The sequence below is a fragment of the Anas acuta genome, chromosome 5 (assembly GCF_963932015.1).
Source record: "Anas acuta chromosome 5, bAnaAcu1.1, whole genome shotgun sequence".
NCBI lineage: Eukaryota > Metazoa > Chordata > Aves > Anseriformes > Anatidae > Anas > Anas acuta.
In genome coordinates this window covers 33,930,912-33,943,510 of record NC_088983.1, presented here as the reverse complement: position 1 = coordinate 33,943,510, position 12,599 = coordinate 33,930,912, and the positions used below count along the sequence as shown (strand labels likewise).

At 39.5% G+C, this 12,599-nt stretch overlaps 1 protein-coding gene across 1 annotated transcript in view; it reads left to right on the top strand.

The window, feature by feature from the left end:
- Positions 1-12,599, top strand: part of SPTBN5 (spectrin beta, non-erythrocytic 5) — a 106,281-nt gene that overhangs the window by 92,100 nt on the left and 1,582 nt on the right. The window contains exons 57-69 of the mRNA XM_068683943.1: positions 147-343; positions 959-1,163; positions 1,881-2,075; positions 3,158-3,313; positions 3,899-4,116; positions 5,098-5,287; positions 5,794-5,970; positions 6,868-6,972; positions 8,301-8,918; positions 10,106-10,177; positions 11,638-11,724; positions 12,083-12,174; positions 12,370-12,455. Of these exons, the coding sequence (XP_068540044.1) occupies positions 147-343; positions 959-1,163; positions 1,881-2,075; positions 3,158-3,313; positions 3,899-4,116; positions 5,098-5,287; positions 5,794-5,970; positions 6,868-6,972; positions 8,301-8,918; positions 10,106-10,177; positions 11,638-11,724; positions 12,083-12,174; positions 12,370-12,455 (2,398 nt within the window). The remainder of the gene's footprint in view (positions 1-146; positions 344-958; positions 1,164-1,880; positions 2,076-3,157; positions 3,314-3,898; positions 4,117-5,097; positions 5,288-5,793; positions 5,971-6,867; positions 6,973-8,300; positions 8,919-10,105; positions 10,178-11,637; positions 11,725-12,082; positions 12,175-12,369; positions 12,456-12,599) is intronic.

The following is a 12,599-nucleotide window of genomic DNA, read 5'->3' as shown; positions in this document are numbered from 1 at the left end:
TGAAATACCATCTGCTAGATCAGAAGGCATCTAAGCTGCTTTCTGTTTTGACTGATGTGACTCTTTGGGTACCAATGCTTTCCAGTTTTCTTTGTCTTTACATAAATTGCAGTTGTACATAAGCTCATCCCTGTATTTTTATACAGCTGCTGGAGGTGGAGGCCTGGCTGGCAGAGAGGAGCTTCATTCTGGAGACCTCTGATTATGGAAAGAATGAAGAATCCACCCAAGCTTTACTTCGTAAACTTGAAGCCACCAAGCTGGACATGGAGGGTTTCAGGCCCCGGATTGAGAAAGTGCAGGAGACAGGTGCTGGCTTAATAAACAGCAACAACCCAGAGAGGTAGGAATGCAAAAACAGGCTTCTGCTCCAGGTCTAACAAAAATTTTTTTACAGAAGCTAAATATGGAAAAGTTTGTCCTTTAGTAGCTGTTTGGCTTATTCAGAAATACAATTTAAAATTTAATACAATTTACATCAATCCCTCCTTCACCACCATCATACACTTTAAGCCCCTCAAAAAGGTTGATGATCATTTTAATGTTTTCTTAACTGTTGTTTTTTCAACAACAGGCCAATTAGTACCAATCACTATCTTTGCCCACTACCTACTCTAAGGAACTGTCATCTAGTTCTCAGCTGAACTCTGATTATGTGTAACCATAAAGGTTCAACAAGCACTGCGCTTGAGAAAGGAAATGGACGTTCTTGATAGTTCATTGTTTTTCATTGCCAATTTGCTTTTGTGTCTGGGGAGAAGGAAAAGAGCAGTGATTCATATAAGATACTTTAATTTCCTTAGCTAGTTGGTTTTCATGTGTTGGTGTAACTCACTCCATGACAGTGTCTGATCTCTTCTGTATTTTGAAAGTATTGCAAATCCAACCTATCAGAAAAGACAGTGTTCAAAAAGAGCAGTAAAACAAAGACATACCTTCTGATTCTTGTTTTTTGCAGTCCAGCCATACTTTCAAAGCTCCAGAGGATCCTAGCAGACTATCAGTCTCTCCTACAGAAGGCTGAGACCCAGAGAAAATGCCTGCAAGAACAATTCCAGCTGTATCAGTTTGAAAGAGAATTCCAGCTGGTGGATGCCTGGCTTTCCAGTAAACAGTCTATAGCAGAGTCCGATGACTATGGGCAGGACTTAGATGGTGTTGAGGTAAAAGAAAGTAAAAGGTGTTGTATGCATTGTGTGGCAAAGCAGGAATATATTTGCTAAAAAATTGTTGTGTAGCTGCTGAACATGAAACATGTTAGAGTGACAAAAACTAAGCAAACCAGTGTTCTCTGCAGTAAGGACTCAGACTGGTTGCTATCTGCTTATGAAGGGCTTTCAGTAGTAACATCCTCCAGTAGAAAAAATAGGTGCATCAGAAAGTTGGCTTTTTCATGGGCTAAGTGGCAGTCAGAACATATCACTTCTGGCCCTGTTTTAAATTTGACAGGACCTCATAATGTGGCCATAGCTTGCAACTATTTCAGTGGAAAATCCTGGGATGGAGCATTCACAGCTCTAGTTCCACATGGTACAGAAGGATATAGTTTCCTCAGTTCACTGAATTAATGCTTTCAACAGCTGTTTCATACGTGTACAGGCTAAAGGGTTTGTTTCCTTGCTTTTTGATTTGGGGATGATCTGTCAGGATGAGGGTGATTTTTCTCTGCCACATAAGATGTTTAATGATCAAGACAAATGGTGCTTTCTTCTGACTCCAGATCATCTGGGTTTATCAACTGATTTGCATTTACAGTCTGCAATGCATAGCGTTTGTGTTACACAGTACAAAGAAAATGATTTCTTCTGCCTCTTTAGGCAGGAAGGAAGAGGCAGGAAGAAATTCTTATATCTAAGTCTGTGTCCCCATTTATCCTATAGGTGCAGGAGAAGAAGTTTAAAGATTTTGTAAATGAAGTAAAACCTATGGGACATTCCAAAGTTCTCTCCTTAAACGATTTAGCAGCTAAACTAGAGAAGGATGGACACAGCAAGACAGACATTATCCAGAAGAGAACAAAGCAAATCAATGAGATGTGGGAGAAACTATGCCATGCTATCCAGACAAGGACAGAGGTAGGAAATGCATGAATAGCTGGGACATTGATTTCCCTTCTTTTTCACACATCCTTCTGTTTCTATTGCCAATGTTAAAACACAAGGGTAAGAGTAATAGGTGTATCCTCTTCATTTCCTTCTTGATCCATTTCCATTTACAGCCACTGCTTACCCTACTGTTCCTGGCAAGGCTTATACATGAAAGATACTTATCGGCCTAAAGACATTCCATTTTCCTAAATTCACTACTAGCTCCAGTTTCCTTAAAAACTAAGGCAGCCTAGTGGTTTACCACCACTTACAGGAAGCTAGCTCTGGCACTCATTGGACTTTTTTTTTTTCTTTTTGAACCACTTTAACTCATTAAATGAGAGGGAAACTGCCAATATATTTTTTTCTGGGTTAGTGAGTTGTTGAAGTCAAAGAATGGAAATGGGAGAGAAGGTGATGGGGAACCCAGAGCCAAAACCCTTACCTTTTGGCAGCAGTTAGCTGTTAAATCAGCTCACTCCATTTTGTGAAACTACAGTCACAGATGTATTTAGAAAAGCAGAAATTGAATTCAACATTTTAATTTGGTTCAAGGAGAACATTAATGTCAGATGTTTTCAAGTGTTTTTACTACTGTTACGTACATATTTCAAATATGAAATAGTTTATGCCCACTGTTGTCTGCTAGCAGCAGTTAATGCATGACAATTGTTAATATAAAGTTTAAATTTTAAATAGTTTTAGAATAAATCTCATTTCAGAAAAACTAATTTTCACCCAACTCGCCTTATTTCACTGGAGCTTGGGTCTCTATTCAAAGCCAGTTTTCTAGGACACTTTCTATAGTTGAGAGAGGTACCTTTTAGAGGGCAATTGGTGCTCTCTGTCTTGATTGTTCATCTTACATGGGGTTAAATTGCTCTTTGGATACCTCTGTTTCTTTACATTGAAAAAGAGAACTTGGGGAAATTATATGACTTAATGGGAAGGTGTTTCACTCCTGCTCTTGTTCAGTCTGTACTTCATTAGGACATGATATCAGGGTTGCCTACTCTTGCACTACAGACATGATATATTGTATTGCAATTAAAGTTTTTTCTTTATTTCAGCATCTAAGAGCAGCCCAGCAAGTTCACCAGTATGATCACGATGTAGATGAAGTAAAGGGCTGGATGCAGGAGAAGGAGGCAGTGGTGGACATAGATGATTATGGATATGATCTTCCAGGTGTACAAACACTTCTCAGCCAGCTTGAGGGAGTCGAGGTAAGGGGATCTGTTATGAAGCAGTAGAAGAAAAGTGTAAATAAATTACAAGAAATGAAACAAAAAGAGAAGAAAATAATAATAAAATTAAAAAAGAAAAAAAAGAAAAAACAGGAGATTGCCTGATTTGAAATCTTCTTGTCTACCTTGTTGGCAAGCCAGCAAAATATACATTTATTCCACCTTATAATATCCTTTTTGCTTCAAAGAAGGGGGCCCTTTTCTTCCTGTTTTTACCATGGTGATATTACTACTTTTGCTTCTCAGGATAATCTTCTTTCTTAAAGTGTATTCCAAATTGTTATTGTAATTGCAAAGGTGTCATTTGAACTGCAATAAGACACTCCGGCTCCACACTTAACAACATAAGCAGTGTGTCTGTCTCATCTAAAGAAGGTTTTTTGATGTTTGATGAGGAATGTTGAAAGGTACTAGGAGGATATTGAGAGGAAAAATCTGGATGAAGGCATGCTTCCAGCCTCTCTGTTGCCAGTGGATAGGAAAGATACGCACCATCTTTAAAATCTGCTTTTGATAGATGTAATTAAGGACTTGGTCTTACAATCCATTCTTTCTCTGTTCCAGAGAGATCTAGGAGCCATCATGAAAGAGCTGGAACGGATTCGGGGAGAGGCTTGGCACCTCAGCCGCACATACCCTCAACTCAAGGAAAACATTATGGAGAGACTCACAGAAGTGGATGAGTGCTGGGAAAACCTGGACAAGAAGTTTCTGGAGAGAAAGGCGAGACTGAGCCAGGCAGAACAAGTCCAGCTGTACTTCAGTGACTGCAGGGAGCTGATGTATGTGTTGGCTCTTTGAGTTTGGCTGTGGGCCTTATTTCTGGTCTTTCCTTTGTGGGATTTTCTAAATTACACCTTTTGGTTATTTGATTCCTGTCCCAGGTATTCTACAGCTTGCTTGCAAATTTCTTGTAATAATAATACATAGGATCTTCTCAACAGCACTTCACAGAATACACCACACATGAGAGGTGACCGTGCCACTCCACTTCAGCACAGTGTGCACAACAAGCCCACATCTGTAGTCTGTTTCTTAGACAGTCTTGGAGAATTCAGTCACTCTGGATAGTTTTAATTCCAATTTAAAAAACACCTTTGATTTTGTAGGACTATGGGGGAGTCTGCTGGATATTCAAGTAATTTATACACCTGTACAGACACCAGTGAGCACTTTTATTAGAGTCAAAGCAACTACGTTAAAGGTTAACCTTCTAAAATAGGTTAGCACTTGCTCAAATGCTGGAATTGTTTTGCACACATTTATTTAACCTTATTGCCCACATGCGTATACTCTCCTGTCCATTCTCATGAGGTGTCAGTTTTTTGCAATAATTTAATTGCTGGGAAATTCCACTATTTTTTTCTTCTTCTTTTTAAATCTGAATTCAAATGAAATGCCAAATGTTAAAAGCATCTACAAAACATATCTTTAAAAAAAAATGAATTAAACGTCCCACATTGTTTAAATCTGCAGTTGCAGGAGTTCCTTCTAAGCATTTGAATGTTCAGTGCTCCAGTATGTATAGATGTTGCAGCTGCCTGTGTAACAGGCTATGTATTGAAACAGCACTGGGATTATTATAAAAGGTTATAAAAATCCATAAATGTGTGAGCAAACCTACATCAATACATTTACATATTCATGTCTTTCTTAAGCAAATAAGTCTGTGTCTTTGTGTCCAGAGTCATGGGATATGTGCATTCCTGAGTATACAATAGACTCATATTTCTTCCATTTCTACCCTTTTGACTGTTTTGTAGGGCTTGGGCCAATGAGATGCATGCATTAGTAATATCTGAGGAACTAGCAAATGATGTCCTGGGAGCTGAGCTGCTTATCAAGCGTCATGAGGAATACAAACGTGAGATAGAGAAGCAGTGGCTAAAATTTGAAGAAATGCAGCGGGCAGGAGATGACCTAATGAAGAATGGACATTTCATGTCTGTGGAGGTGTGTTGATGAGTTAAATGTTTTACAAGTGAGAGTGAACAAAGAAGGCTTATTAAATAGGCAGGATTTGCAGCTTTGTTTGTTTTTCAAAACGGAAAAACTAAGTGGGACAATCGTATGTATTTCTCTCTTACAAACGTTGTGGACTTCATGTTACATGTGGAAAAGAAAAGCGCCTTATAAAATTCTTCCTTGTTCCTCCAAAAACTGATTTTGAATCTAACCATAAAACAATAATCACTGACTATGTGGGGGGAGTAGGGAGGTATTGCTATTCCACAGAAAAGATAAACCACATAAATAAGATTTTGGCATCTAGCTACGCAAAAACTAGGATAAAATACATCACAATGCCATCAGCTATAGCGTGGGGTGAGGTCTCTGAGTACAAAGTTATCTAGAGGTCATCTTCTGGATCACAAAGGCAGATTACATTCTAGCTGACTGTCAAACAAAAGTCTGATTGGATCCTTCACCTCCTGGCATTTCCAATGTTTTTTTTCTAGATTGAAGAAAAACTGCTAGAGCTGTCAGAGCTGATGAAGAAGGTAAAGGAGAGCTGGAACATGAGGAAAGAGTTGTATGAAGAAAACTGGGAGATTCAATTGCTCCGCAGAGAGCTAGAACAAGCAGAAGCATGGCTGACTGCCAAGGAGGGCTTTCTTTCAGATCCTAGCTATGGGGTGAGTAAGGACAAGCACAACACTACTGAAATGGACCTACAGGCTGTTTGGAGCATGTTTCAGCTCAGGTCTGAAATAAATCATAATTAAACAGTAATGCAGCCTTCAGATTACAGGGGGCAGAAGCTTGGTCCTTTTACAGATGTGAGCCTTGGACAGGTGCTGTAGTTTACATGATGGTAGGTTTCAGTAGCTGGTGGCTTCCAGGGGCTGCTAGAAGGCTGAGGAGAATTCCATCCCATTTCTTCACAGAAAAAGAGAGATTGCAGATGGTTCCATCGTGGTATGAGAACCTTCTTTGAAAGGAAATAGTGTGTGTTTTGTTTTTTTCCCCACCTTCTGTTGGGGCAGTAGAATGTTTTGCATAGACAGCTTGATGGTTAGCTTGTAAGTTTCTATAGAATAAATAGAATTCTGTAGAATAAATAGAATTCTATAGACCAGCATCCACGTGTGTTTTTTTTTTCAATTTCAATTGATTATCTTATGATGGTTTTGAAGATAGGAAAACACTCTCACAAAACCAGATATTAGAACACAAAGACAGAGCAAGGAACAGGTTTAAGGCACATGTTGTCCTTAGGGTAGGAATAAGTTTTGTGTCTAGTTCAAGCTGAAATCTAAGTACTTAATCTGCACGTAAGCATGGCTTCAATGGACAAAGAAGAGGGTTGCTATTTGAATTCTTTTTTTCATGTACAGCAGACTGCAAGCTACAAGACATTTTTGTGTAAACTATGATTTTTCACACGCTATCAGGACTTCAGATGTTCAGTTGAAATAATTTTAGAATTATCATTTGGCTAAATGGAATGGGTAAATCTGAAAATCTCAGGCTTACTCTTTCTGATGGACTTGATTTTGGACTTCTGTATCTGTTAATTTTTTTCAACTCAGGATTCTGTGTCTGAAGTAGAGGAACTATTGAAGAAACACCATGATTTTGAGAAGATGCTTGCAGCTCAGGAGGAGAAATTTGCTCAGCTCAGCAGGAAAACTAAGGTGAGAAGTAGAAGGCTGATGAGCTGTATATGACAGGGTGATCTGGGTCCTTAGATGTTAGAATCATAGAATAGCTTGGGTTAGAAGGGACCTTAAAGATCATCTAGTTCCATCCCCCTTCCTGTGGGCAGGGATGCCTTCCACAAGACCGAGTTGCTCAATGTGCCATCCAACCTGACCTTGAACACCTCTGGGAATAGGGCATCCACAACCTCCCTGGGCAACCAGTTCCAGTGCCTCACCATCCAGAATTTCCTCACAACATCAAACCTAAACCTCGCCTCTTTATTTTAAAAATGTTCCCTCTTGTACTATCACTATCTGCCCATACAAGAAGTTGTTCTGCATCTTTCTTTATAAGCCCCCTTTAATTAATAAAAAGACAGAATAATGTCTCCCCAGAGGCTTTTCTTCTTCAGGCTGAACATCCACAACTGTCTCAGCTATTCTGTGTAGGAGAGGTACTCCAGCCCTCTGATCATCCTCACAGGGCCCTCCTTAGGGCCACAGCTCCACATCTTTCTTGCACTGAAGGCCCCAGACATGGATGCAGTACTCCAGGTGGTGTCTTTTCATACAGCGTGTTGCTGTATGAAAAATGGGGTTTCTCACACAACAAAGATAGAGATTTTGATTCACTCAGAATTTCAGTAGGGAGCTGCAATCACCTGGCAGTGGTGGAGGAAAACTAAGGGCTGAAAATAAAGGGAGACAAAGGCAAAGACAGGCCTTTTTCCTTCTGGCATCAGAGTTCTACAGTAGATTGTGTTAGGTAACAAAAATATTCAGTCAACATCCCAGATTCTATCTCAGTGGATTTTTAAATCATTTTCCTGAAATAACCAGCAAAACACAGCTTTAATGTTTGGCATTAGGCTAAAAATGTGCTTAGTTGAGTATGCCTTTTGCTCAGTACTTTTCCAGATTGGCTGAATGGTCCACCTCTCTAAAACCTTCCATGAGAACACCCCTGGATAATCATTGCTTCTACAGCAAGTTTAAAGAAGCAGTGGCACAGAAGAAAGTCACTATTTCTCTAGATATTATTAAAGTCATAACCTCTAGACAACTTAGTAAGGGCAGGGAGTCTCTGGTTTTGAGATTAGCTACCATAAACATCCACAGTTTAAGGAACAAAATAATGCTTGGGGCATAGCAATGAAATTCAGTTCACATGCTAAGAATGCCAATTCACAGCCCTTAAAATCTAGTGCCGGGAGAGAGTGTATTTGAAAACTATTCTTGCTTAAAATAAAAGCTTCTGAAGTAAGTACCCACAAGTGCACTTACACAGGTAATTTCAAAAATTGAATACTTGTGTCCCACAGAGGGAGATGAATCTTCTGAAACAAACGGATACAGAAGAGAGTGAGCAGAAAGATAAAAGCAAAATTGTACGGGTTCCCTCTCTGAAGAGGAAATCATCTGACAAAAGGAATCCACCACCAAAAGTGATAGAGATAAGGAGCACAAAGGAACTGCAACCCGTGCCCTTACCAGTCCAGTCCTGGGGGGCTCCACTTGAAACTATTTTTTCCCCAGTTGAAAAGACTCCAGGGGCATTCCAACAATTCACTGCTGGGGGAGTCCCTGATGTGCTGAGCAGCAACAAAACAGAAGTGAAACCTGAGAGGAGACTAAGTGAGATTATCACTCCACCTACACCAAAGATGGTGGTCCCACAAGCTACATCTTTGGAAAGTTACAGTTCTTTAACCTCTCCTTTATCTCCTACTCCCATAAGCCAGCAACGCAGCAGTAGTTTGTCAGAATCGTATGCCACAGGTCTTTTATCACCTCAAGAAAAGAGTGCCAAAGGCTTCTCCTCCTCCGACCTGCAAACAAAATTAGTGGCAACGCCACCTAAACCTGACCAAACACCACTAGACAAATCACCAAGCTTACTGCTGTCTAGGTCCTCCTGGGAGACAGAGACTGCATCTTCGGTAAGTCCCTGTGATTCTTGACTGCTAACCTGTGCTAGTTAAATTAAAGAAATACAGAAAGTTCCGCAATGAAGTCACAAAAAGCACTATATAGTGGGCATTTCAGTGAATTCACTCATGGATCCAAACATGAAGAGCCATTTTATGTGCCATTGCAGTCAATACTCTTTCCAAAAATATAGTTGAATTAAGCAGATACATACAACTTAAAAGCGTTTTTAATTCGCTCAGCTTTATAGCCTAGGGCCTGACACCTGTAATGGTTTCTGGTTTTCTTCCCCAAATTAGAGGACACTTACCAAAACACTGAAAAAGAGGCAGGAGATGCTGCCTCACAGAGGCAAAACTGATGGTTTACCCCTGCTGTCTTGCCTCTTCATGTGGTGCTTAGTGTCCACTGAGTTTAGAAGTCAGAGAGAGGCAGGACTTAGTGGCATCTTTGCCAAAAGCTGATCACCCAGCACAAGACTCGAACCAGTAGCTCCTGTTGTTTGCTCATCCAGGCAGGAAATGTACTGTTAGCTCATAGACAAGTAAAAATTCCCCTGAAAAAATGTGTTTGTCACATACCTGAGTGTACCAGTACAGTACTAAGTGTACATTGGTGTAACTCAACGTTATTGCAGGGGTATAATGAATACTTTGGCAATTTAAGTTGTAAATTGTGTTTAATAATATACATTTAATAAAATTTTCTGTAACGGCTTTTTTTTTAATCATGCTATCACAGTCAATGTGATATGAATGACTCTTGATCACATTACATTTGGATGGCAAACAGAGCAGTTGTATTGTAAGAATGTTGTATCTGTCCCTTGTAAAAAATATGACAATACCCTTTATTCTGAATAATAGTAATGCTAGTTTACACCTCCAAATGGAATAGTGTTCAAGGTAAGTGAATGATTGGATTTCAAGAGGAACCTTTAATTAATACAGTGTGATAGAGTAAATTCCATATGTAGAGTAAATAGTTTAAGAGGGACATGAATTCTCTTCATTTAGGTACTAAGTCAGAGATATGACTGCAAACTAGAGAGGATTTCTAGCTAGGCCACAAACATTAAGGCTGAAGGCACTAGAGTTCAGTTTCTCAATGTGGAATTTACCTAGAAAGAGCTTCAAAAGTTGCTAACATGTTTAAGGGCCTTTTAAATGTTTAACAGCAATGTTCTTGTGTGTCTCAGGTTTCTACAAGTCTCCAGCACATGGAGGGATTCCTAGAAAAGAGAGACCAGCTTCTTCCAGGAAGACAACAGGTAGAAACAAATGCCCTCACTCTGGGTTAATTCATCTTTGCTTGAGTTACAGTCCAGATCTGGTCAGACTTCTTCAGGATAAACCCATGCTGAAGGGGAGAACAAGACTGCAGGTTTAATTCAGTTACTACTAAAGAAGTGTCCATCTCAGCAGTGGACTAATCAGTGACTTTAGCAGTACTTGACAAAGTCCTTAACAGAAAGAATGATTTTTTTTTTGCCTGTATTAGGAATCATACAGAACAGGGTCTGTCTACATGTGATGGATTTATAAACCAGAACTTTGGCTGTACAAACATGTTAATTATGTCCCCCTTCAACAAGTTTCAAGACCCTGTTTGTTGGTAAAGGAAGTCCCCACTCCCATACTTTCAGTGGTTGAAACTTCTAACTGTACTAGAAGAGAATTAAGGCTCATCTTTAGAAGACATGCTTTGTTTAATCCAAGATTGAATGAGACTGAAACATGAATTTTTATCCTGGGAAAAAAAATATCAGATCAGTAGAATATGGTCATAACAGGACAGAAACTTTTCTAATATTCAACACCTGTTGACGTAATATTCAACAATGTAGATATCTGAGTGTTTGCTGAAGTACTGCATGTAAGAAGGTTGTCTTGGGTTGTCTGACCCATAGAATATTTCCTAGGAAACCTTAAATGTGAAAGGTCTCTTTGCAAAACTGAAGCTGATATGGATTCCATCATCTGGAAGAGATATTTTGTTATTCCAGTATTCCAGTCCTTTGGATATGCTGAATTTGGTCTGCTCTGATACTGAACTTCCATCCTACCAAAAAAACTATGGCATATCTTCCTCAGCATGTTTTCCTTCATTTCCTCTGATTCACCAAATTAGTCAACTTGATTTACTGGCAAAACAAAATAAGAATATGTACAAGTAAAAGGATCTTTAATCCCGAAAGGTCTCAAGACACTAGACTGACCTTGCACTGGTACACAGGTGGGATAGGAAATGGCAGTTGCTTTTGCACAATGTTCAGTAGCATTCTGCAGGGGATAGTTTAGGAGATGAAGAAAAATTTGGCAACCATGTTAGAGTGAAACCACAGGCTTACCAAAACTAGACGGTGACCAGCAGGCACAGGCTGGTTCCACTTGGAAGAAAAAAATGGAGCTTTTAGTGACCAGAAATAGAAACAACTTTGATAGCACTTCCTCCATGTTATTGCTGGTGGCAGCATGGTGTAGAGCATGCTTGCACCATGTTACATCATTTGTTCAGTCCTGACTCACAAAGAGCCCCTTACCGAATCATTCACACCAGAAACTACAACAGACTTCATTTTTCTAGGAGATAATCATGACTAACAGAGCTTCTGTTATCATAATCTGGGCAGCTCCTGGCCTACTGTGGAAGTTTCCCACAAAAGATTTCACTACTGCAATTAAATATACAGCTAATCATTGGATTTTATTATCATTTTTATTCTTGTAGCCAGGCTCAAGGTCTTGGAAAACCTTCTATGCAAAACTTGATGGACTAAAGCTTGATATCTATAATGATGAAGAAGAAGCATCTAAGGTAATTTCTTTTTTTGAACCTTTCTGATAAAGCATATGTTACGTTTGCTTCATTTTGAGATTAGGGGTAACTGGTTCTCTTTAAAATATCAGTTGGGTCAAATGCTATGAGACTGAATAATAAGCTTTCATAAGTTTTCAAACATTCTTTCAGTTAAGAATCTCATTCTAGTATCTGCCTTCAAGATATAAAGCAATAGTCCATTGTTCCTCTGTGGTTCTTCCTATTCAGTGAGCCTGACCATGAAGTTAGAAGCAGGAAAAGATAGTAGGGTGTGTAGTCAGCATGCGAGTTGGTATAGAGTTGAATCATAGGATAAAAGGCAAACATATTTTGTTATGATTTCATCCTCCTTCAGAATATATCCGCATTCCAGTCCCTCAGCATTGCTGGTGCCAAATGTGAGAGGCTGACAAATTACATCAGGAAAGAGAACACCTTCATGTTACGGTAAGTGTTATGGAGATGTGCACTGATAGAAATCTACATAGCTATCCTGTCTGGTTACCCCTGCCTACAGTCACCTAACACTGTATGTTGCTAGAAGACATCAATGCTGTGTCTTACAATGCTTGCCTCAGTCACAAGGACAGAAAGTAAAAGGCAGGACTAACTAGAATGTCTCTTCTACTATCGTTTTTACAGGCTGATAAATGGGGCAGAGTATTACTTTGCAGCACCTTCTCAGATGCTGATGGAAAACTGGCTGAAGTCACTACAGAATAATATAGGTACGTTCTCATTGCCCTCAAGATTGAACCATGTTTTTAGCAAGTGATGGTGAGAGAAAGAGAATGAGAAGGTGTCCTTAATGTGGGGCATTTTGAGCCTTACATTTTGCCTCTGTTAGACAGCAGGGCACAAGTAACTGCCAC